Source organism: Lynx rufus, unplaced genomic scaffold, assembly GCF_022079265.1.
Source record: "Lynx rufus isolate CCGP_SWC_20201006 ecotype Redwood Valley unplaced genomic scaffold, mLynRuf1.p SCAF_6, whole genome shotgun sequence".
Classification (NCBI taxonomy): domain Eukaryota; kingdom Metazoa; phylum Chordata; class Mammalia; order Carnivora; family Felidae; genus Lynx; species Lynx rufus.
Genome location: NW_025814878.1, coordinates 95,736,966 through 95,762,875, shown reverse-complemented (window position 1 = coordinate 95,762,875; position 25,910 = coordinate 95,736,966). Strand labels below are relative to the sequence as shown.

Genomic DNA, 25,910 nt, shown 5'->3' with positions numbered 1-25,910 from the left:
ACAATTCACTGTTGGGGCACATCCTGAAAGCCTACTCACTGGAAAATGAGACATGAAAACTGTAGCTATCAAACTTCTATTGCTACAAAGAGTGTTACAGGCCAAAATAAAAAAACAATACCTTGGAGAAATCTAGACTTGCATGCAAAATTCAAGGCAGTATTCTCTCAGCCTGGCCCAGCTTTAGCAAAAGCAGATCTTTACTTAATTATAAGTAGAAATGAGTACTCTTTTCTGCAGAATGACGTTTTCAACTACTTTTATATTTAAAGTAAAAGCCCTCTATGTTAGTGTCAAAGTCAGACTTTAAAAGGTATATTACAAAAGAAACGGTTGCTCTGGAAAATCCTTCAACATCCCTCTCCTAATATCTACTCAGGTTAGTAAGAAGAAATCAGAGCAGAAAGAAACCCAGTGAAAAATGGTTGCACATAAATGTGTGAAGATTCTGCCTCAGACCCCCTTGTGGGACAGCTACAGGCCTAGTCAGGAAAATTCCAAGAGCAAGTCCCCCACATCCTACTAAAGAGGCTTAAAATCGGGCAAGGTCTTTTCTCTCTTTAACACCGAAAGGTAAACACCCATCAAAATCTTCCAGAGTCGGAGCAACCCGGAGTTTCCATGCCAAGAGGGAAAGAGCCACATGACCGCGGAGAGAAACTACAGCCCATTAGCCTCTCCCTCTCCTTCCAGCCCCTCGCTGAGGCCCCGGCGCCGGGGTCCCTCCGCAGTTCCACTCCTTCATCCCCAGTGACAGGTCGCCTAGCAGAAGCCCCTAAATCCCCGGCCCCACTTACTGGCGCCGCGAACACAGGCGGGGGCCCGCCCCTGCGGTGAGCGCAGTTCCTCGGCGACTGGGGCGCAGCAGCCGGATCGGGAACTGGGGGTAGGGGCGATCCCTGCTAGGACAGCCCGAGCGGTCCGTACAGGGACGCCCGGGAGGTCCGGCGAGTCGCACGGGCCGCACGGCGCATGGTGGAGCAGCAGGAACCCGGCCGCTCTCCAGCCTCCGGCTGGAAAACAAACAAAAGGCAGGGAGGCTTCTAGTGGGGACGACCGGCCGCTTTCCCTGGGAAAAGTTACCCTGCAGCTCCCCTCGCTGGCCCTGCGTGTCCCTGCACCGCCGCGTCCAGGCAGCCCGGGGGCGCCGAGGTGCCGCGCCGCGCTCCTCGCCGGGGCGGACCAAGCCCAGGGATCCCTGCGGTCCGCTGACCACCCGTGCGCCCCCCCCCCCCCCCCCAGCTCCACACGCTCTCCTTGTTGCATGTCTGTGCATCAGGGATCAAGATTTAGAAACGAAGGCCGTGGACACAGGTTCTGAGAACACTTCATTACAGGTAATCATGGTGAAAACGTTTGCCCGGTTTAAAAAAACATAACCAGGGATGCACGACATTGTGAATGAAATCAGTGCCACTGAAATGTACACCCCAAAATGGTTAAGATGGCAGATTGTGTTATACTTTACAGCAATAAAAAATATTTTGAAATAAAAACGCAACGGGTTGCTTGTTAGCATTCATTTGAACTTGAAGAGTTTTTATACGGTTAGCAACTTTACTTTGAAAGGCTGGATTGTATCCAGGTGGGAAACACTAGATATGATTCATACAACAATTGTATTCTGCGTGTAACTAGTTATATGTAATCTAACACACTTGTGTGTTAAACACAGTCACTTGTGTCATAAATTATATTGTAGACATTACCTTAAATCATCCACATAAAGGCTGGTTCTGAAGCGACTTGAAAAAAGAAACTGCTTCAAGCCTTCTCCTCCCCCCTTCCCAATTTAAAGTTACATAATTGCCCCAAGACTACATTTTTCAGAACTAGTCGACTGCAGGAGGGAGCAACTTTAGTTGGAGGCATCAGAATCACCTGGCAGGCTTGTGAAAACAGATTGCTGGGCTCATCCCCAGAATTCTGGTGCTGATGCTGCTGGTCCAGGGAACCATACTGCCCTGAGCAACACAATTTTAATCAATACAGCAACTGATCCACATTGTGGATCTTTCTGAGTTTTAAATTCTCCAGCTCATCTTCATATCAATTTTCTCTTTTTATGTTTGAATTCTAAGAACTCAAGGCATTGTTTTTTCCTAATAGAATCTATAACAAAGGTCTGAATTCCTCTCTCTTCTTCCTCCTATTGAAGAAACCCACAAGATACAAGACTTCCTATCCCAACTGGGAAAGGATCATCTGGCCACTTGGAAAACGTGTAACATTTATCTATCTTTGTGTTTACCTATATAATACCCAAACCATATGGCAAATGAAAATTGAAAGTCATTATCAATGAAAAGATAGGGGGATAAGAAGGTTAGCCTAACAAATTGTATGCTGCTCCCATGAAAAGTGATTTTTAAAATACCTAAAATTACCAGTTTTAGTCAAGTTCAGTTGTCCAAGCAAGTCTACCCAGCAAAAAAGAGAGACAGTCTTGATCTACCTTTAACAAGGGTCCACTGAGCTAGTAAATGGTTTGGGTCAGGAAAATTATAACCCTGTAAGTATAATATAAGATAATACAAATCTGAGGTCTAATGGATACAGTGGATACTGATATAAAATAGAAAATTTAGTAACTGAAACAACAGCATTTTAATAAAATAGCTGCTTAATTTATCGTTACAAATGGTATATTTTATTAAGCTTTATTTATTAGCTAGAATAGAAATCTGAATTAATTGACCAAGAGATCTTAAATTAGCATTCAACATATTTGATGAAATAGATTAGTTCTGAAAATATTTCAATGTCTCATTTTTCATTTGTGAAACTAATCTTTTGCATTCATGAGTCACATATATCACTTTCTCTGATTACAAATCCTTACATCTGATCTCCCCCTTCCTATTTAAACTGCAAAATCAATTTAAAGAAGTCATTGAGAAGAAAGTCATCTTTAAAAGATTTAAGTTTCCTTTAAAAATTAAAAACTATTAAAATTTTTGGCCTTCGTTAAACATGAAGGTACTTTTTCTAGGTAGCTGATTTAGGGTGGAAATAAAAACTTACACATCCAAAGGATGGTAGGTCCTGATATTAAAAGATAGCCGTTGGTCTTCCTTATTGTAGCTCACCATTCTGCCACCCACCCCCCTTTTTTTGCCCCTATTTTTCTGCCAAAGATGTACTGCATGTCTAAGATCTCCAGAATAAAATAATGGATAAGAGATTTAAACTGTGGGTTCGTTGAACTAGCTTCTTGGAAACCTGATAACCGTCAGTTATCTAACTAGTAGAAACTAGACATTTGCCAAATGAAGGTAAGGGGCTGTAAGAGTGTAGGTTTTTACAAAGCATGCAAACTTCCGTATTTAAAACAATGTAAAGTGCGGCAAAATAATAAATCGCCCGATAAAGGAGTGTCTTGTGAGGAAACAAAGTCAGGTGTTTGGGCTTTAAGAGGTGGGGCTCGTATTGCGGATAAGTTCCGACGCTCTACGCGGCACAGCGGACTACAAACCCCAGAGTACATTGCGGGCTCCGTCTCCTGTGGACTCGGGTTTCAGGGCCTTAGGAGTCTCAACGTCTTTCTCCCCTCTTGCATGATGGGATGCAAACGGAGACACTTGTAGTAAGGCAAGTCTTGCCGTGGCATTCTTTCGCCCTGCTTCTATACTAAGCTTATCTTTTCCTGAACTTCCAAGTACGTACTTGCAAAAAGTTTAGCCATTATTACAGCCTGTGACTGCAGTGGGGTTTCTCCGTTTCCCTGAAATCCTGGCGTAGGACTCGAACCAGAGTCCCCGAAAAGCGTGTAGCGACTTTCCTGAGCACCAAGTTCGATGCTCCTGAAGGGATGTTTACCTTAAGGTCTCAACCCTAGATTTGAGTTATAAACATTTTTGATATAATGCTTGTTCAAGTTTGCATAAGTGGTCACTGAGACGAATACATAGGTTGAATTCGAAGTCGGCAAATTGGTGATCTGACTGCCAAGGCGACCTCGCGCACACCTCCTACCCCTCCACTAGGGAGCGCGCTCGAGGCCAGGGAGTCGTGAGGCACACGCAAGCGGCAGCGGCACTGCGCATGCTCGGTGCGTCCGCACAGGTTTCCGCAGTAGAGGGGGCAGCTCCTCCGCGGCGTCCGGGGTTTTCAGCAGCGTCGACGCTCTGGTGCTCGCTCGGTCCTCGGCCTCCGCTGGCAGCGGGCGTCCCTCCGCTCCGCGAGTTCCCGGCCGTCGCTCTAGCGCGCCCGGATCTGGCCCCCTGCCCTGCGAAGATGGCTGCCGTACGCCGGGCCCGCAGTTACTGCCGCTGCCTGGTGCGCTTCTCCGACCGAGAACTCTGCTAAGCCCTGTTGAAGCGGACGGACAGGAGTAGACACCCGGACACCCAGCACACCTCCTCGGGGGAGCGGTGCAGAGGGGGTGCGGAGAGCCCCTCGACGGCTGCCGGCCGCCTCGCCAGCATGGTAACCCGGGAGGGGGCTCACAGGGACACTGCGAGGTGGGAGTGCGGTGTGAAGGAGGGGCTAGGCCTGGGAGGAGCCCCGAGAGAGCGGGAAGTGGAGACTGGGAGGAGTAGGAGCTGCTCGGCCGCCACCCATTGTGGGGCCTTTGGCCTGAGAGGGAGTGGAGCGGGTACCATCCCCGACCGCTCCCTTGCGTTCCCTCCTGCTTGAACCCCCCGCAGCCGGGATCCGGTGTGAGAAAGAGCGGGTTTGCAGGACAACAGAAAAGAATGCCTCTTTTTGGTTTGCTCAGGATGTGCCCCTCGAGGGATTTTATCAAAAGCAGTGAGGGTAGGTTCAGGTGAGCCGTTGCAGCATCTGAAATTGGCTGGGGGAACCTTGGCAAACGGAGACAACTTGTTGATTGTTACCCCTCCGGCAAGCAGTACCCACGGAGAAGCCGTTCAGGTCCTTTAAGGAGTCCTGGGTTTGGGACGCACCTGCCCCGTGACGCATCAAGTGCCATGGGTAGGATGTTGGCAGGCGGTCCTGGCGGTGTGGGATCAGAGAGATTATGTCTCTCTTCGTAGCGGTGAGGGCCTGAGCAGCGTCAGTGCGGTCCAAATGGAGAGACTGGCTTAAGCTCCAGAAATTGACAACGCAAATTCCATGGGACTGTTGCATGCTGGAATGTGTAGTCTCTACCCTGAACTGCCTTTCTTTGGCTTTGAGTACATTTTCCATCTGAGAGACTAACTAGGATTGAATGAATCAGGTGTGAAATGATACCAAACTAATGAGCTGACACTCAGATGTTTTATTAAATAAATGGATGGGTGAATTTATTTTGTTAAATTAACCAGAATGATAGAAAAAGCAGTAATTGATTATGCCCTTAAGCTTTCAGAATAGTTCTCTGACCGACCAGGATTAAGCACTTAACTTTTTTTTTTTTAATGTTTATTTATTTTTGAGAGAGAGACAGTGTGAGCAGGGGAGGGATAGAGAAAGAGGGAGACACAGAATCTGAAGCAGGCTCCAGGCTCTGAGGTGTCAGCACAGAGCCCGACGCAGGGCTCAAACTCACGGACCATGAGATCATGCCCTGAGCGGAAGTCGGACACCCAACCAACTGAGCCCCCAGGCGCCCCAAGCACTTAACTTTTTATATTTCATTAATCCCATCTGCAAAACAGGAGTAAAATGATGAAGACATAAGCAACTCAAGTGAAAGGTGATGTTTAGGTCGACTCAATTATGAAAAATAAAATGAAAATCTCTGGGTGACAGCTGGGGACCTACTTATTTCAAGTAGTATTTGAGTTGACAAAGTGTAGTAAAACCCCAAATTTGATAGTCATCATACTGCCAATATCAAAGTAATAAAGGACTGGAATTCAAGAACAATGCAGGAACTCAGGGGAGAAGATGCTTTCTGTATTAAAGATTTCCTGTTTCTTTTCCTCATTCTTTAGACATGCTCTGTATGTCCACATGACATTTTTTTGTTAATTCAAACAATTTTTTTTGAGCTCCTATTGGTGCTAGACCCCAACGGATACTAGATCTCCAATATAACCAGACCTGTAAGGTCATTTATGGTAAAAATTTTTATTTATTTATTTTTAATGTTTATTCATTTTTAGAGAGACCGAGCACTAGTGAGAGAAGGGCAGAGCAAGAGAGGGACACAATCTGAAGCAGGCTCCAGGCTCTGAGGTGTCAGCACAGAGCCTGATGTGGGGCTCGAACTCATGGACTGTGAGATCATGACCTGAGCCAAAGTCGGACACCCAACCAACTGAGCCACCCAGGTGCCCCGATTTATGGTAAACTGTTAATCGTAAAATGTCACATATGAAAAAGTACCTCGGAGGTTATCAAATCCAACAACCCTCTCTTCACAGATGTGAAAGGTGAAGCCTGGACAGGCTTTTTCTACAACTTAAGCAATGTGTTTGGCCCTCTAAGGTTACTAATATGACTGATCCTGTTCCCAATGCACTGACTCTAGCAAAGAGACAAAAATAATCTCAATACAGTTGTTAAATGCTATGATACAAGCACAAATGTTGTAGGGAAACAAAGGCAGTCAAATGATTAGACTTACTGGGATGATTCCTGAACTGAACCTTGAAGGATGAGAAGTTACCAAGTGAGGAAGAAGTTATTCCATATGGAGAGAGCAAGCAGCATGTGCAAGAGCATGGAGCTGGAGAGAGCAGGGGAAGCTCTGGAATGAAGTCACTTTAGTAAGACTGCTAGGCCAGAGTTAGAAGGCTGAGTTACAAAGAGGATGTCAGAGGGAGCTCAGGTCCCCTCCCATTAGCTGCACTTAGTGTTTACAGTGATAAAGCAGCCTCTTATTTAAGGATAGAAAGATGCTCCTCAATGGGGTCTATAAATTCAAAGTCCTGGGGTACCTGGGTAGCTCAATCAGTTAAGTGTCTGACTCTTGGTTCTCCTCAGGTCATGATCTCACAGTTTCTTCAGTTTAAGCCCTGTATTTGGCTCTGTATTGGCAGCACAGAGCCTGCCTGGGATCCTTGCTGTCTCCTTCTCTGTCCCTTCCCACTTGCACTGTCTCTCTCAAAATAAGTAAATTTAAAAAATAAATAAAAATTTTTTTTTAATTCAAAAAAAAAATTCAAAGTCCTTCATTATGGGTTTTCCTATCAGTACAAAAGCTCCCAGCTTAAAGAGACCAAAAAATATATTTGACAATACATTAATGCTTCCATTTTCCATTTTTCTGGAAATTAATTCAGAATCTTGGCCTCTTTCATTGATATCTTCATTAATTTATCCTTTGCGGTGTGCCCAGCACTTTCCAATATACTAACTAGTTCAAGTCTTAAAGTCACCTCTGCTTTGAGTCTGGTTGCCACAGATAAGATATGAAATGAGGCTTATTTATGTTGTGATGTAAAGTAGTACAAGTCTGTCTGGTTGCCAAGTTCAAAAATTTGTGTTAATGTGTTTTGTCCTAGAAACAAATTACAGTGAAAATTTACAATTATAAAGCTTGCATCTTGGAAACAAGTGAAATTAAGTAGGTTTTATTCTAATTTCTAACCCTCTGGTCATTTCCCCTATTACCACATTGTGGGACTGAACACATGAAGTGTTGAGCAAGTTCCATTTGCTACTGAGCCTGTTAGCTAACAGACTGAACTGAGGAAGCATTTCATTTTCACTGGAAAGTAGGATTCAGTTTAACTTAGCAAACATATATTGAGAATAAAAGGATAAAATGCAAGGAAACTGACCTGAGACCTCTGTTAAGCCCCAAACCATTGCACAGTAATCCCAGCCCATTTTTTTTCCACTTAAATCAATCCAATATATATAAATCTGGGTTTATAAGACAGAACAGGCTTCTTTACAGAAACATTCACTATTACATGTCTTTAATTAATGACCTTTCCCAGGACATTTAAAATAATAAGAGAAAAGTCGCATTCACATATTAGTAACATGCCAGTGGTGTAAAAGGAAGGGCATCTACCTATGGACTAAAAATGGTCTTTTAAGTGCTGGATGAAAAGAAAACTATTTGCTGAACTCTATGCTACAACTAAATGTTATTTTCTGAAGCAGAGCTCTTTTAAATCATCTACCATAACATTTTAACTGGAGTCCAGTAAAGTTGTTTATTCTGCACTGTTAAAAAGAAGTATGGAATTTTATTCTACTGGAATCATTAAACTTAACTGTGAAGGAGATGAGAGAGAAGCAACTAAATATTTCACTGGGCAAGTAGCTCAAGGAGATGTGGATTACAAAGGGAAACTGATGTTTGCATATTCCTGATGATTATTTTGTTTTCCCCTTCAGGCAGAAGCTGAGGAAGATTGTCATTCTGATACTGTCAGAGCAGGAGATGATGAAAATGAAAGCCCTGCTGAAACAGATCTGCAGGCATGTTTCTTCAAGTGTATATTTAATTCTTATTCCATTACTTTCCATACATGAGCAAAAATTGGTCATACTTACAAAGATATATCGGTTTTTATTTGCATTGAATTTAACTGTACCTTCGTACTGGTTTACAGAATAAGCAAATTAAAGCTATCTTACAGATTTTTTTTAAATGATTTATTAAATCATTTTATTAAATTTATTTAAATCATTTTAATTTATTTATTAAATAAATTTATTTAATTATTAAATCATTTTTTAAATGATTTATTGGTTGCAGTATTATTGGCTGTATTCCCTATACTGTACTTTTCATCTCTGTGTCTTACTTATTTTTTAACTGTAAGTTTGTACTTCTGTTTTTTCTTTTTTTAAGATTTTATTTTTAAGTAATCTCCATACCCAGTGTGGGGCATGAATTTACGACCCCCAGGTCAGGAGTCTCATTCTCTACCAACAAAGCCAGTCAGGCAACCCTGGAAGTTTGTACTAAATCCCCATTTCACCCATTGTCCCATGTCCCCTCTGCCAACCACCAGTTTCTTTTCTGTATTTATGAATCTGTTTCTGTGTTTGGTTTGCTTGTCTTTTCATTTGTTTTGTTTTTAGATTCTACATATAAGTGAAATCATATAGTATTTATCTTTCTGTGATTTCTTTTAGCATTATACTCCCTAGGTGCATTTCATGTTGTCAGAAATAGCAGGATCGCGGGGCACCTGGGTGGCTCAGTCGGTTAAGCGTCCGACTTCGGCTCAGGTCACGATCTCACGGTCCGTGAGTTTGAGCCCCGCGTCGGGCTCTGTGCAGACAGCTCAGAGCCTGGAGCCTGCTTCAGATTCTCTGTCTCCCTCTCTCTCTGGCCCTCCCCCGTTCATGCTCTGTCTCTCTCTGTCTCAAAAATAAATAAACGTTAAAAAAAATTTAAAGAGGGGCGCCTGGGTGGCGCAGTCGGTTAAGCGTCCGACTTCAGCCAGGTCACGATCTTGCGGTCCATGAGTTCGAGCCCCGCATCGGGCTCTGGGCTGATGGCTCAGAGCCTGGAGCATGTTTCCGGTTCTGTGTCTCCCTCTCTCTCTGCCCCTCCCCCGTTCATGCTCTGTCTCTCTCTGTCCCAAAAATAAATAAACGCTGAAAAAAAAAAAAAATTAAAAAAAAAAATTTAAAGAGTATAGCTCTTTCACCTCCTTGATTAAATTTATTCCTAGTATTCTGTCAAGTGCAATTAATAATAATAATAATAATCCCATTTAGGATTATTTTCTTAATTTCTCTTTCTACTACTTTGTTCTCAGTGTACAGAAATGTGACAGATTTCTGTATATTCGTTTTGTGTCCTGCAGCTTTACTGAATTCATTTTTCAAAAAAAAATTTTTGTGGAGTCTTAGGATTTTCTATATGTATCTGGAAATAGTGACAGTTTTTTACTTCCTTACCAGTCTGGATGCCTTTTATTTCTTGTCTGATTGCTGCCACTAGCACTTCCAGTATTATGTTGAGTAAAAGTGGTGAGTGGGTGTCCTTGTCCTGTTCCTGATTTTCCTTTAAAGGAAAATCTTCCAGTTTTTCACCGTTGAGTATGATATTAGCTGTGGGTTTGTCATATATGACCTTTTTTATGTTGAGGTATGTTCCTTCTAAACCCACTTGAGTTTTTATCATGAATGGGTATTGAATTTAGTCAAATGTTTTTTCTGCATCTGTTGAGATGATCATATGGTTTTTATACCTGTTAGGGTAAAGTTTCACATTGATTGATTGGCATATATTGAACCACGCTTGCATTCCTGGAATAAATTCCACTTGATTGTGGTGAATGATCCTTTCAATGTATTACTGAATTCAGTTTGTTAATATTTTGTTGAGGATTTGTACATGTATGGTCATCAGAGATGGTGTCTTTGTCTGGTTTTGGTATCAGGGTAATGTTGGCCTTGTAGAATAAATTTGAAAGTTTTCCTTCCTCTTTGTGTTTTGAAATGGTTTGAGAAGACTAAATATTAACTCTTCTTTAAATGTTTGATAGAACTCACCTGTGAAGTCATCTAGTCCTGGACTTTTGTTCATTGGAGTGTTTTGATTATCAGTTCAATTTTGTTAAGGTATTTGATCTGTTCAAATTTTCTATTCTTGATTCAGTTTTGGAGGATTATATGTTTCTAGGAATTTATCCATTTCTTCTATGTTGTCCATTTGTTGGCATATGCCTTTTCAAATATTGTCTTGGAATTCTTTGTATTTCTGTGGTGTCAGTTGTAATATCTTCTCCTCCTTTTCTGCATTTACTTGACGACTCTTTGTGTCTTTTTGGGTTTGGCTAAATGTTTATCCCTCTCTTGCTTGCTCTTTTTTTTTTTCCAAAGGACCAGCTCTTGGTTTCATTGATCATTTCTATTGTTTTTTAAGTCTCTATTTCATTTATGTCTGCTCTGATCTTTATTATATCCTCCTTTGTACTGGCTTTGGGCTTTGTTCTCCTAGTTCCTTTACGTGTAAGGTTAGATTGTTTGAGATTTTTCTTGTTTCTTGAAGTAAGCCTGTATCACTGTGAATTTTCCTCTTAGAACTACTTTCACTGCATCCCAAAGAATTTGGACCATTGTGTTTTCCATTTGCATTTGTCTCCATGTATTTTTTTTATTTCCTCTTTGATTTCTTTGTTGATTTATTGGTTGTCTAGTAAGGTGTTATTTAGCCGTTTTGTGTGTTTGTAGTTTGCCCAGTGTTTTTCTTTTAATGGATTTTTAGTTTCATAGTGTTGTGATCAGAGAAGATGCTTGATATCTCAAACTTTTTAGTTTTTTAATTCTAACATACAGTAATAGTTTTCCGGTGTACAATATAGTGATTTAATTCTATACATTACCAGATGCTCATTATAGCAGGTGCACTCCTTAATCCCCATCACCTGTTTCACCCATCCTCTCACTCACCTCCTCTCTGGTAACCATCTCAAACTTTTAAAATTGGGATTTGTTTTGTGGCCTAACATGTCCTCTGTCCTGGAGAATGTTTCATTTACACTTGAAAAACGTGTATTCTGTTGATTTTGGTTGGAACATTCTGTGTATATTTGTTACGTCCATCTGGTCTAGTGTGTTGATAGATTTTTGTTGGTTTTCTTATTGATTTTCTGTCTGGATGATTTGTCCATTGGTGTAAATGAATTGTTCATGTCCCCTACTATTGTGTTACCATCCATTTTTTTCTTTGTTAATATTTGCTTTATGTTTTTAAGTTCTCCTGTATTGGGTGCATAGGTATTTATAATTGTTACATTCTCCTTTTAGAGTGATTCTTTTATCCCTTTTACACTATTATGTAGTGTCTTTGTCTCTTGCTGCGATCTTTATTTCAAAGTCTATTTTGTCTGATACAGGCATTGCTTTTTTTTCTGCTTCTGTTTACATGGTATATATTTTTCTGTCTTCACTTTCAGTCTGTATGTGTTGTTAGATTTGAAGCGAGTCTTTTTTTTTTTCTGACTAAAACTACATTTGATTGGTTTATCTCTAAATATTTCTGTCACACAAATTACAAAAAAAATTTACTGTGCATTAAATACTGTATGCAAAAGTTAAAACCTGATAATGCTCTCGGACCTTGGCTGCACCATTTTCATAGCTGAATAAATTTTTTTTTATGGTTTAGTCCCATAAAAAGTCTCAGTTTAGTCCCATTACATAAAGTAAACTTTGGAAAATACAAATAGGTTTTTTTTTTTTTTTTTTCAGTTTTTATTTTAATTCCAGTAAGGTAACATACAGTGTTATATTAGTTTCGGGTGTACGATTCCATACATCACCCTTTGCTCACCATATGACAAGTGTACTCAAGACCTATGCCCCACCCACCTCCTTTCTGGTAACCATCAGTTTGTTCTCTATAGTTAACAGTTAACCATCAGTTTATTTTGTATAGTTCAGAGTTCTCTATGGGTTTGTCTCCCTCTTTTTTTTCCCCCCTTGCTCATTTGTTCCTTAAATTCCACTTATGAGTGAAGTTATATGGCATTTGTCTTTCTCTGACTGACTTATTTTGCTTGGCATTATACTCTCCAGCTCTACCCATGTCATTGCAAATGGCAAGATTTCATTTTTTTTATGACTGAATAACATTCCATTGTATATATATGGCACTTCTTCCTTATCCATTCATCTATCTATAGACACTTGGGCTACTTCCATATCTTTGCTGTTGTAAATAATGCTTCTATAAACATAGGGGTGCATGTGTCCCTTTGAATTAGTACTTTTGTATTCTTTGGTTAAATAACCAGTAGTGCAATTACTGGATCATAGGGTAGTTCTATTTTTAATTTTTTGAGGAACCTGCATACTGTGTTCCGTATTGGCTATACCAATTTGTATTCCCACCAGAAGTGCAGGAGGATTCCTTTTTCTCCACATCCTTGCCAACACCTTGTGTTGTTGATTTGAGCCATTCTGACAGGTATGAGGTGATATCTCATCGTGGTTTTGATTTGCATTTCCCTGATGATGAGTGATATTGAGCATCTTTTCATGTGTCTGTTGGCCATTTGTGTGTCTTTGGAAAAATGTCTGTTCATGCCTTCTGCCCATTTTTAGTTAGATTAGTTTTTAGATGTTGAATTGTATCAGTTCTTTATAGATTTTGGATACTTGCCCTTAATCAAACATGTCATTTGCAGATATCTTCTCTATTCAGTAGGTTGCCTTTTAGTTTGATTGTTTCCTTTGCTGTGCAGGTTTTTATTTTGACAGAGTCTTCCAATAGTTTATTTTTGCTTTTGTTTCCCTTGCCTCAGGAGACCTATCTAGAAAAGTTGCTATGGCCAGTGTCAGAGAAATTACTGTCTGTGCTCTTTTCTAGGGTTTTTATGGTTTCAGGTCTCACATTAGGTCTTTATTCTGAATTTATTTTTGTGTATGATGTAAGAAAGTGGTCCATTTTCATTCTTTTGCATGTTGCTGTCCAGTTTTCCCAAAACCATTTATTGAAGAGTCTGTCTTTTTCCCATTGGCTATTCTTTCCTGCTTTGTCAGAGATCAGTTGACCATATATATATATATATATATATATATATATATATAGCTGTGCGTTTTTAATATATGGCCTTTATTATGTTGATGTATGTTCCCTCTATACCTATTTTGTTGGGGTTTTTATCATGAATGGGTGTGGTACTTTGTCAAATGGTTTTTCTGCATCAATTGAAATGATTACATGGTTCTTATTGATATTATGTATTATGTTGATTGACTTGCAAGTATTAAACCACCCTTGCAACCCAGAATTAAATGCTACTTGATCATGGTGAATTATTTTTTTTAAATGTATTGTTGGATTCAGTTTGCTAGTATTTTGTTGAGGATTTTTGCATCTATGTTAATCAGGGATATTGGCCTGTACTTCTCTTTTTTAGTGGTGGTGTTATCAGGGTAATGCTGGCCTCATAGAATGAATTTGGAAGTTTTCCTTCCTCTTCTATTTTTTAGAACAGTTTGAGAAGGATGGATATTAACTCTTCTTTAAATGTTTGGTAGAATTTGCCTATGAAGCCATCTGCTCTGGGACTTTTGTTGAAAGGTTTTCATTACTGATTAAATTTCTTTCAGCTTTCCTTCAATTTGCAGTTGTATTTATTTGAGTCCTTTCTCTCTCTCTCTCTTTCTCTCTTTGATAAGTCTGGCTACAGGTTTATCAATTGTATGGATTTTGTTTTCAAAGAAGCAGCTCTTGGTTTCATCGATCTGTTCTATTATTTTTTTAGTTTCTATAACATTTATTTCTGCTCTCATCTTTATTATTTCCTTCCTTCTGGTTTTAGGTTTTGTTTGTTCTTTTTCTAGCTCCTTTATGTATAAGGTTGGGTTGTTTATTTGAGATCTTGAGGTGACCTGTATTGCTGTAAACTTCCCTCTTAGAACTGCTTTTGCTGTATTCCAAAGGTTTTGGACTGTTGTGTTTTAATTTTCATTTGTTTCCATGTACTTTTTAATTTCTTCTTTTATTTCCAGGTTGATTCATTCATTGTTTGGTATTATGTTATTTAACCTCCCTGTATTTTCGTCTTTCCAGATTTTTTCTTGTGGTTGACTTCTAGTTTCATAGTGTTATGGTCAGAAACAGTATGGCTTCACTCTTCTTGCATTTGTTGAGTCTTGTTTTGTGGGCTAATATGTGATCTTCCCAGAAGATCTTGTGCACTTGAAAAGAATCTGTATTCTGCTGTTTTAGGATAGAATATTAGAGTATATCTGTTAAGTCTATCTGTTCCAGTGTGTCATTCAAAACCATCTTTTTCTTTTTGATTTTCTGTTTAAATCTGTCCATTGGTGTAAATGGGGTGTTAAAGTCCCCTCCTAGTATTCTATTGATTCGTTCCTTTATGTTTATTATCTGTTTTATGTATTTGGGTGCTTCTGTGTTGGGTGCATAGATATTTACAATTGTTATATCTTCTTTTTGGATTCTCCCTTTAATATTATGCACTGTCCTTCTTTTGCTTTTGTGATAGTCTTTGTTTTAATGTCTAGTTTGTCCTACAGAAGTATTGCTACTCCAGCTTACTTTTGACGTCTGTTAGCATGATAGATGTTTCTCCATCCCCTCGCTTTCAATCTGCAGGTGTCTTTAGGTGTCAAATGAATCTCTTGTAGGCAGCATATCGATGGGTCTAGTTTTTTTATCCATTCTGTCACCCTGTGCATTTTGATTGGAGTGTTTATGACATTCAAAGTAATTATTGATAAGTATTTATTGCCATTTTATATTTTCTTTGGTGGTTTCTGAAGATTTTTTTCAGATCCTTTTTTGTCTGTCCGATGGTTTGTTGGTTTTCTTAATGATATATTAGATTTCTTTCTCTTTATTCTTTATATATTTATTAGTGGTTTTTGATCTTTGATTACCATTAGGTTTATTTATAACCTCTTCTGCATATAGCAGTCTATATTAAGTTGATGGCCATTTGATTTTGAACCCATTTCTCTGGAGCATGGGGTGCTGGGGTTTGGTATAAGCAAGTTAGGTAGTAGGTGTCCACTCTGTGCTCTCCCCTGTTTGTTAGTCTGCCTCTTGCCCTTCTCCACAACCGGGGCTCCCTCCCCACTACAGTGGCCACCATCTGTTTATCTTCCACACTGTGTCTGTAGCACTTCCTACTTTCTTCTGTGTGGCTTCTTCTTTATAGTTGTGGAGCTTGTTCTGCCAGTCTTAGGCTCAATTTCTGGAGTATTTAGGATGATTTGATAGTTAGCTAGTTGTATTTGTGGGATGAGGTGATCCTAGGGTCCTCCCACTCTGCTGCCATCTTCCAGACTCTGAAGTGAGTCTCTTGTAAGTCAGTCTCTTGTAGGCAGCATATAGGTGGTGGGTCTTTTATCCATTCACCACCCTGTATTTTCGGTAGAGCATTTAGTCCATTTACATTTAAAGTACTTGTTGTTAGGTATATTCTTATTGCCATTTTGTTAATTGTTTTAGGGTTTTTGTATTTTCTCTCTTTTTTCCTGTTTTCTTGCTCTCTTGTGATTGATGGCTTTCTTTAATGTTATGTTTGGATTCCTTACTCTTTATTTTTTGTGTGTCTATTACGGTTTTTTCATTTGTGGTTACCAGGGGGTTCGTATATCATATCCTATGTTTGTGCCAGTCTATATTAAATTGATAGTTATATAAGTTCAAATACTTAAAAAATTATTTTTATTTTTTTTTAACATTTATTTGTTATTGAGAGACAGAGCATAAGCATGGGAGGGGTAGAGAGAGGGAGAGACACAGCATCTGAAGCAGGCTGCAGGCTCTGACTGTCAGCAAAGAGCCTGATGTTGGGCTCGAATTCACAAACCGCAAGATCATGACCTGAGCCGAAGTCAGATCCTTAACCGACTGAGCACCCAGGCCCCCCAAGTTCAAATACTTTCTAAAAGCACTAAATCTTCATTCCCTGTCCCCTGCTTTTTGCATATGATGCCATATTTTACATCTTTTTAGTTTGTGTATCCCATGACTAATTTTTTTTATAGGTACGATTGATTTTATCACTTTTATTGTTTAACCTCCATTCTGGCTTCATAAGTGATTCATCTACTGCCTTAACTATATGTTTGCTTTTACCGGTGCATTTTTTTTCTATCAATATCTTCTAGTTATGGCCTTTCCTTTTTCACTTAAAGGATTCTCTTTAACATTTGTTGTAAGGCTGGTTTAGTGGCGATGAATTTCTTTAACTCTTTTTTTGGTCTGGAAAACTCTTTATCTCTTCTATTCTGAGTAATAGCCTTGCTGAGTAGAGTATTCTTGGTTGTAGGTTTTTCCCTTTCAGCACTTTTTTTTTTAATTTTTAATTTTTTAATTTTTTTTTTTTTTTTTTTTTGAGAGAGAACACGAGTGCAGGAGGGGCAAAGGACAAGTGAGAGAGAGAATCTCGAGAAGACTCTACACCCAGTGCAGAGCCTGATAAGAGGCTCAATCTCATGACCACAAGATCATGACTTGAGCCAAAATCAAGAGCTGGAGGCTTAATTGACTGAGCCACCCAGGCCCCCCTGCTTTCAGCACTTTGAATAGAGCATGCCACTCCCTTCTAGCCTCTAGTAAAGTTTCTGCTGAAAAATCAGTTGATAACCTTACGGGGTTTCTCTTGTATGTAACTGTTTTGTTTTGATGTTTTTAAGATTCTCTCTCCATCATTACTTTTTGCCATTTTTAATATGTGTCTTTGTGTGGACCTCCTTGGGTTCATCTTGTTGGGGCAATATGTGCTTTCTCGACCTGGATATCTGTTTGCCATTCCAGATTCGGGAACTTTCAGCTATTATTCTTCAAGTAAGTTTTATGTCTCTCTGTCTCCTTCTGGGACCCCTATAATGCAAATAATGTTACACTTGATGATGTTACAAAGGTCCCTTAACTATTCTCATTTTTTAATATTTTTCTTTTTTTCTGTTTGGCTTGGTTGCTTTTCATTACATCACTGACCCATTCTTCTGTGTCCTCTGATCTGCTATTGATTCCCTCTAATGTATTTTGCATTTCAGTTACTGAGTTTTTCACCTCTTTTTGGTCCTTTTTTTTTTTTTTTTAAATGTTTATTTTTGAGAGAGCGCACGCAAGCAGTGGAGGCTACAGAGAGAGAGGAAGACAGAGGATCCAAAGTAGGCTGTGCACTGCAGGGCTCAAACCCATGAACCATGAAATCATGTCCTGAGCTGAAGTCGGACGCTTAACCGACTGAGCCATCCAGGCACCCCTGATTCATTCTTTTTTATATTTTCTATCTCTTGGTTGAAGTTCTCACTGAGTTCATCCACTTATAAGTCTGTTGAGTATCTTTATTTATTTATTTTCTAAGTATTTGTGTGAGAGAGAGACAGACAGATAGATGGTGCATGGGCAGGGGAGGGACAGAGAGAGACAGAGAGGGAATCCAAAGCAGGCTCTAGGCTCTGAGCTGTCAGCACAGAGCCCGACGTGAGGCTTGAACTCACAAGCTGTGAGATCATGACCTGAGTTGAAGTCAGACGCTTAGTTGAGGTGCCCCTGTTGAGTATCTTTATGACCATTACTTTGAACTCTTTATTAGGCATATTGCTTACCTTGGTTTCATTTAGCTCTTTTTTTTTGGTGATTTTTGTCTTGTTCTCTCATTTGGGACATTTTTCTCTGTCTCCTCATTTTGTCTCTGTTTCTCTGTGTTAGGTAGGTCAGCTACATGTCCTAGTCTTGAAGTAGTGGCCTTGGGGAGCCTGAGTGGCTCAGTCGGTTGAGCATCCAACTTTGCCTCAGGTCATGATCTCGCAATTCGCGGGCTTGAACCCCTGTGTCTGGCTCTGTGCTGACAGCTCAGAGCCTGCTTTGGATCCTCTGTCTCCCTCTCTCTGCCCGTCCCCTGCTTGTGTGTGTGTGTACGCATGCACGCGCGCGCTCTCTGTCTCTCTCTCTCTCTCTCTCTCTCTGAAAAAAAAAAAACATTAAAAAAAAAAGTAGTGACCTTGTATAGAAGAGGTTCTGCGATGCTCTGTAGCTCAATCCCCTGGTCACCAGAACCAGGCAGTCCCATGAGTGTCCTCTTTGTGGGCTGTTTGTGCCCTCCTGTTGTGGCTGAGCTGTGATTGATATGGGCATGCTGATAGGTTGGACTGTTCCAGGTCCATCTGGTTTCGGTAATCTGCTGTTTGCTATAGGTGCACTGGACGGGTTTTGCTCTTGGTGCTGTTAGATGCCCAACTGTAGCTGCTATAGACTTTACAGTTGGTGGAGTCAGTCCTCATGTTGGCTGTCTGCAATTAACTGCTACTGACAGCTACAGGCACACCAAAGGGCACGGCTTCTCCCAGCACAGCCAGCTAAGATCCTGGCTGCAGGAATTGATGTGTTATTTTTGTGGGGTATCTCCCTCCATTCCCACAATAGGAGTCACTTTGGAGGGGTGCTGGTCCTGCCCAGGGCTGCCTGCTGGCTGTAGCTATTTTCGACGGGAGAAAATGTAACTATTTTCAACGGGAGGTCTACAGGGAAATGCAGCTGCGGGGCACACAAGTGTTAGCAAGGGAGACGGATAGTGTTAGAATTTGCTTCTTGCATGTCTCTAGCTCTTCAGACTGGGGGAGGGAAAAAAAATGGCACCCATTAGCACTTTTGTTCCAGGAGAACTCTCCTGCAGGTACCTGCACCTTTGGCACATGTCCTGGCATTAATTAATAAATACTTTCATGCATACCCTAGGCACTTTCAAAGTGCTGCTTCTGTGCGATTTGCTGATAAGGTTTTTAGTGTGCTGGCCCTTTAAGGGTGGAGACTCATCCAGTAGCTCTCTAACTCTCCAGGAGTTAGGCCTCAGGATTTTTAAAGCCAGAAGTTATGAGGACTCATCTTCCCAGGGCTGGGAGTGCTTGCTGTGGGGTGATCCCCTTGCTCCTCTGTGCTTGCGATATCCCTCCTGTTAGAGGTTAATTATCCTGGGGATTTGGTTTCCAACTATGTCTCTGTTCTTCCTACCCTTTTCAATGTGGCCTTCTCTCTCCAACTAGCTGTGGAAGATCTGTTCTGCATCTTCAGGTCATTTATAGAATTAATTGCAGTAGATATACTTGTTGTCTTGGTGTGTCCATTAGAGGAGGTGAGCTCAGGATCCTCTCACCATCTTCCACAAACAGCAGAACCAGTTTATCCATCCCTTACTGCTACTTCTAGGTACTTTGGATGATACCCCCACTCCTCATGGGCTTCTTTCCTATAGGTACACTATCTTCATGAAACTCTTGTTGGTAACTTATGGACCCTGGAGTTTCACTTGGCCTCTCAGTTTATTAACAGAAACCCAAAAGAGGAAAACTTGTTCAAATGTTAACATTTGCAAAGATCTTAATGCAGTATTTTATAATACTCTGCATTGAACAAAATATATAATACATTAATTATTTCCTTCTTCTGGAAAATTCTGAGTACTCATGTTGAAAATGACAATAATTGCTGTTATATAGTTTGATTTATGAGTTTAAAGTGTTCAAAACAAGGCATAACTCATGGTGCCTGGGTGGCTCAGTCAGTTAAGCGTCTGACTCTTGATCTCAGCTCAGCTCTTGATCTCAAGGTTGTTGGTTCCAGCCCTGCATTGGGCTCCATGCTGGGTGTGGAGCCTACTTAAAAATAGAAACAAAAAACCAGAACAAAATATAAGGCATAACTCAAAACCCATCATCTTATAAAGATTGATGGATTTGACCACCTAAAAGTTAAAACCTATATGTAGAAGAGACATATATTCAAGAGAAATGATCAGCTAGAAAAACTATTTACCACATATAGGCAGATGATTGATACCCACTCTCAGTATATGGAACATCCTTATAAATTAGTAAGAGGGACACAAGATAGATATGAATGGATAGCTAATGGAAAAATAATACAAATAGCTATTAAATATTTGAAGAGATTATTGGTCTCATAGTTTTTAAAATACAAATTGGATCTACACTGGTGTTTTCTTAAAACAATCAGATTGGTGAACAATGCCCATTGTTGTTCAGTCTTGGAGAACACTTAACCAGTGCACATGACATATAAACTGCTACAACTTTTTGGGGGGACAGACTAGCAAGATGGAACAAAATGAAAAACATACATTGCAGAAAATTAATCTTAAGAAAATGAGTAAACTGAGTACATACATATGTACAAAAATGTTTTTTACAACAGTTTTATGAAAAAATTGAATAAAACCCTAAATATCCATCACTTATGTTAGTAATGGTGAATTCAAACAGTGAAATACACTGTAGTCATTGAAAAGGATGGGGTAAATCCTTGTGCACTGAAATAGAAAAATGTTCATTGTAATTAGATAAATATATCTTACTGAATTTAAAACTTTGTAATAACTTATATGAAATGTGTCATCTAATAGACATTCAGTGCTGCTAAAGACTCTATACGTCAGAGGTATATGTGTTTTGGGTTAGAAGTAGGAGGGTGGGAACTAAAACAGAATGGCAAGAAAAATTATTTTAAAAACATGTATTTTTATATATGCCTCTTCAAAAAAAACTAGGAATAATATACACAGTCCTGTTGATAATGGTCTTCTTTGGGATGAGGGACATTGCCAGTTGGGTTCCCAGAGAGCAGACTTGAAGGTGGAGATTATGATGAGGGAGGTTTACTAGGGAGTGCTTTTGGGATCAACACCTATGGAAGGGAGAGGGAGGGAAGAATTGGCCTTAGTCAATTCTGTAGTTCTCAGAATGGAGGAACCAGAGCCTTAACAGCCATTGGTAGTCATTGGGTAGGGATTGCCTGGGAAAGGGTGTGATCTTGCTGAGGCAATACCTGAAAGGGCTGACAGCTAGCTGGGGGCTGTTTCTGTATTAGTCCCAGCAGGTGGGCTCATCAGTGCCTTCATTCCTAAAGGGATCTGGGCAGCACAGCAGTCTACCACTTCTTCACTTTTTTTCTGTATTTAAAAATTCCTATTACATATATAAGAGAAAATAGTTCCTTTTTAAAAAAGAGAATGGCTATTGAAAGAAAGGTTTTAGGTTCAACTAGAGAATTTTTAACAGCACTTTTCACATCTAGTAGATGATGTATTCCAGGTAAACAAATGTTTGAAAGCTTCTAGCCCCTAGGTGCTAGAAATGTTTGAAATGTTCAATGTTTGAAAGTTCAGCCCCTAGGTGATGGCCTCTATTTTCAGCTCAACAGAATTTGGTTTTCTGGTACCATTAGATTTTTCCTATATAGACAAACTTGGGTGACTCTTCATAATTTTTTTAAAGATTTAAGCAGAACATTATTTTAGAAGATAACGTGTCGAATGGATATTAGTAACTTAAAAGACCATGTTTTCTAGTCTTCTATTATTTATATGGAAATTGATGTTGGACCTGTTGATAAATTGTTCAGAGCTAAGCTACTCTTCCTTAATGAATCCTAAAGTACTTTTTCCTTCCTTAGGCACAACTCCAGATGTTTCGAGCTCAGTGGATGTTTGAACTTGCTCCAGGTGTAGGCTCTAGCAATTTAGAAACTCGGCCTTGTAGAGCAGCAGCAAAAGGCTCTTTACTGAAAGCAGACACCAAAGGAAAGCAAGAACTGGCAAAGGAAGAAAAGTTAAGTATTATGGACATTGTGACAAAGTAACTTTTTTATCCAGTTGCGCATGAGAATTTGCGTGGTCTTAAGCAAGTGATCATTATAGTTGTATTCTGGTGAAATAAGCACATAACTTATAATTATAACAAAACTTTTCCTCATGTGTGAAAGTATACCAGTATGTCCATCCTTCACTTCTGCTGCTAGGTACTTTGGATGATACCACCATTCATGGACTTCTTTCTGGAGGTACACTATGTTCGTGGAACTGTCGTTGGCAATTTATAGATCCCTGAGATCCATTTGGTCTCTAAAAGATTGATGCCTCTGAATTTATTAGCAGAAGCACTAAAAGAGAAAAAACTTGTTCAAATGTTAATACCTTTGCAAAGGTCTTAATGCAGTATTTTGTTAAAATTTGCGTTGAACAGATGTATAATGATGCATTAATTATTTCCTTATTCTGGAAAATTTTGAAAGTGCTCACACTGAAAAAATTTTGAATGCTGCTACTTATGTGAACTAGGCACAGCACGCTTTCCATTTTTCCTATTCCATAGAGGCTATCATCTTTACATCAATTTTTCTTACAAGTGATTTGCCAGTAAATAATTAAAATTACCATGATAACTAAAAACTTCCATATTTGTTTTGTTTTTTTATTTTGAAACAGTTACAGAAACAGGTATAGGGAGGTCTCGTGTTGGTGACATCTTACATAGCTATAGTACAATATCAAAAACTAGGAAATAGACGTTGGTTCAACGCACAGAGCTTATTCAGACCTCTCAAATTGATAAGCACTTCTTTGTATGTATGTATGTAAATAGTTCTATGCAGTTTTATCACATGTGTGGCTTCCTTTAACCACCACCATGATCAAGATAAAGAACTGTTGGCACCACAGGGCTCTCTCTGTCAACACCTTTATAGTTGTACCCTTCCGGCCCCCCCTCCCTGACCATTCATAACCCCTGGCAATCACTAATCTCCATTCCTATCATTTTGATACTCAAAAAATATTGTATAAATGGAATCATCTAGTATATAACCTTCTGAGGTGGGCTTTTTTCACTCAGCATAATTCCCCTGAGATCCACATTTGTGTGTAACGGTAGTTCCCTTTTTTTGCTCAGTAGTATTGCATGGTATGGTATACCCCAATTTGGTTATTCATCGGCTGAAGGACATTTGGGTTGTTTCTAGTTTTTGGCTATTAATAGAGCAGCTATGAATATTCATGTACAGGTTTTTGCATGAATGTAAGTTTTCATTTTTCTGGCCTAACAGTGCAATTGCTGGGTTGTATGGTAAGTGCCTGTTTGATTAAAAGAAACTGCCCAGTTGTTTTCTAGGGTGTCTGTACCATTTTATGTTCCCTGCAGCAATGTATGAGTGGCCCACGGTCTCCACATCCTTGTCAGCCCTTGGTGTTGTCGTTACTTTTTAGTTTTAGCTATTCTGATAAGTATGTAGTGATACTTCATTGTGATCTTAATTTGTATTTCCCTGATGGCTAATGATGTTGAATATCTTTTCATGTGCTGTTTGCCATCTTTATATCCTATCTGTACAATATGTTGTCTTTTCTAATTGTATTGTTTGTGTTTTGACTGTTAAGTTTTTGAGGGTTCTTTATGCATTCTAAATACAGTCCTTTGTTGAATATGTGGCTTTTAAATGCTTTCTCTCAGCTTGTAGCTTGTATTTGCATCCTCAGGGTATTTCACAGAGCAAAAGTTTTCAATTTTGATGAGATCCAGTTTATCAGCCTTTCCTTTTATGGATTATGCTTTGGGAATTGAGTGTAAGAACTCTCTGCCCAGCCATAAACCTCCAAGATTTTTTTTTTCCCTAAAAGTTAAAAGTTTTATATTTTACATATAAGTCTGTGATCCATTTTTGAGTTAATTCTTTTTTTTTTTTAATTAAAAAAATTTTTTTTTAAGACAGAGACAGAGCATGAGCAGGGGAGGGGCAGACACAGAATCTGAAGTGGGCTCCAGGCTCTGAGCTATCAGCACAGAGCCCGACGCAGGGCTTGAACTCACAGAGCGTGAGATCATGATCTGAGCTGAAGTCGGACGCTCAACTGACTGAGCCACCCAGGCACCCCTTGAGTTAATTCTTATGTAAGATGTGAGGTTTAAGTCACAGTTCATTACTTTGCCTATGGATGTCCAGTTGTTCTGGCACTATTTGTTGGAAAGACTGCCCTTCTGCCATGCATACTCATTTTTTTTATTATTAAATAAAGTGGCTTTAATTAATTAATTTATTATCTTTTAACTTGTTTTATTTTTTATTTTTTTTTAGATTTACATCCAGATTAGTTAGCATCTAGTGCAACAAAGATTTCAGGAGTAGATTCCTTAGTGCCCCTTACCCGTTTAGCCATCCCCCCTCCCACAAGCCCTCCCATAACCCTGTTTGTTCTCCATATTTATGAGTCTCTTCTGTTTTGTCCCCCTCCCTGTTTTTTTTTTTTTAATTTTTTTTTTTTTAACGTTTATTTATTTTTGAGACAGAGAGAGACAGAGCATGAACAGGGGAGGGGCAGAGAGAGAGACATAGAATCCGAAACAGGCTCCAGGCTCTGAGCTGTCAGCACAGAGCCCGATGCAGGGCTCGAACTCACGGACCGTGAGATAATGACCTGAGCCAAAGTCGGACGCTTAACCGACCAAGCCACCCAGGCGCCCCAACCCTCCCTGTTTTTGTATTATTTTTGTTTCCCTTCCCTTATGTTCATCTGTTTTGTCTCTTAAAGTCTTCATATGAGTGAAGTCGTAGGATATTTGTCTTTCTCTGACTAATGTCGCTTAGCATAATACCCTCCAGTTCCATCCATGTATTTGCAAATGGCAAGATTTCCTTCTTTTTGATTGCCGAGTAATACTGCATTGTATATATATACCACATCTTCTTTACCCATTCATCCACTGATGGACATTTGGGCTCTTTCCATTCTTTGGCTGTTGTTGATAGTGCTGCTATAAACATGGGCGTGCATCTGTCCCTTCGAAACAGCACACCTGTATCCCTTGGATAAGTACCTAGTAGTGCCATTGCTGGGTTCTGGGTAGTTCTATTTTTAGTTTTTGGAGGAACCTCCATACTGTTTTCCAGAGTGGCTGCATCAGCTTGCATTCCCACATGCATACTCATTTTTAATACAGACTTTCAAAAATTGCATTTCACTATTTTTATAGGCTCGAGAACTCTTCCTAAAAGCGGTAGAAGAAGAACAGAATGGAGCTCTCTATGAAGGTAAAACTCAGGGCCCAGGATCATATGGTCATGACATTTCTGAATAACAGCTCTTATTGACCAATTCTTTTTTTAACTAGACTATACTTGTATATAAACATCAGTCACCTTATATTTGAAATTGTTTTTTAACAAATCAAAACTAAAAATTATATTTCTGTGTAACCTTTTTCCAGAATATTGCTGTGACACATCATCATATTGGCCTACATTTAGGTTTTACTATTTATTCTTCATTATTAAAGTCTTAAAAATAATTGTTTCTCATTTAAAAACAGGGTATTCTTTTATGGATGAAAATGACTTCAGAGGAGGAGAATATAAAGGATAGTTTCAAGAACCTATCTTCTAATTTACGTGTACACAAAGGAATAATTGCCAGCTTTAATTGTCTCTTTTATTAATCCATTAGAAATGCATAAATAAAGTGATGGGGCATTTTACTGTATTAGGCATGTAAGTAGGCTTCCATTTTGTGAAAGTAAAGCTGATAATTGGGGTGTGGGAAAGATGCTTTGCTTTAATCATTTGAAAATGCCCCAAAAATAACATTTTCAGGATTACTGCATTTTTATTTGCACATTTCTTCTAGCGATATTTTTACCCTGAGATATTAAAAGAGCCCAAATGGTGAAAGCCCTCTACAGTCTTCATTAGTTTGTGAGAGTCCCATTTCCACTTAGTGTATAGTAATTCACCCAGAGTGATAGAACACAGCAGAATATATTGA

General features: G+C 39.5%; 1 protein-coding gene across 1 annotated transcript in view; it reads left to right on the top strand.

Annotated features, from left to right (window-relative positions):
• Positions 1–4,239: 4,239 nt before the first annotated feature.
• FBXO9 (F-box protein 9) overlaps positions 4,240–25,910 on the top strand; it is a 44,176-nt gene continuing 22,505 nt past the window's right edge. The window contains exons 1-4 of the mRNA XM_047101788.1: positions 4,240–4,428; positions 8,245–8,328; positions 21,773–21,928; positions 25,123–25,180. Coding sequence (XP_046957744.1) covers positions 4,426–4,428; positions 8,245–8,328; positions 21,773–21,928; positions 25,123–25,180 — 301 coding nt within the window. The 5' untranslated portion in view covers positions 4,240–4,425. The remainder of the gene's footprint in view (positions 4,429–8,244; positions 8,329–21,772; positions 21,929–25,122; positions 25,181–25,910) is intronic.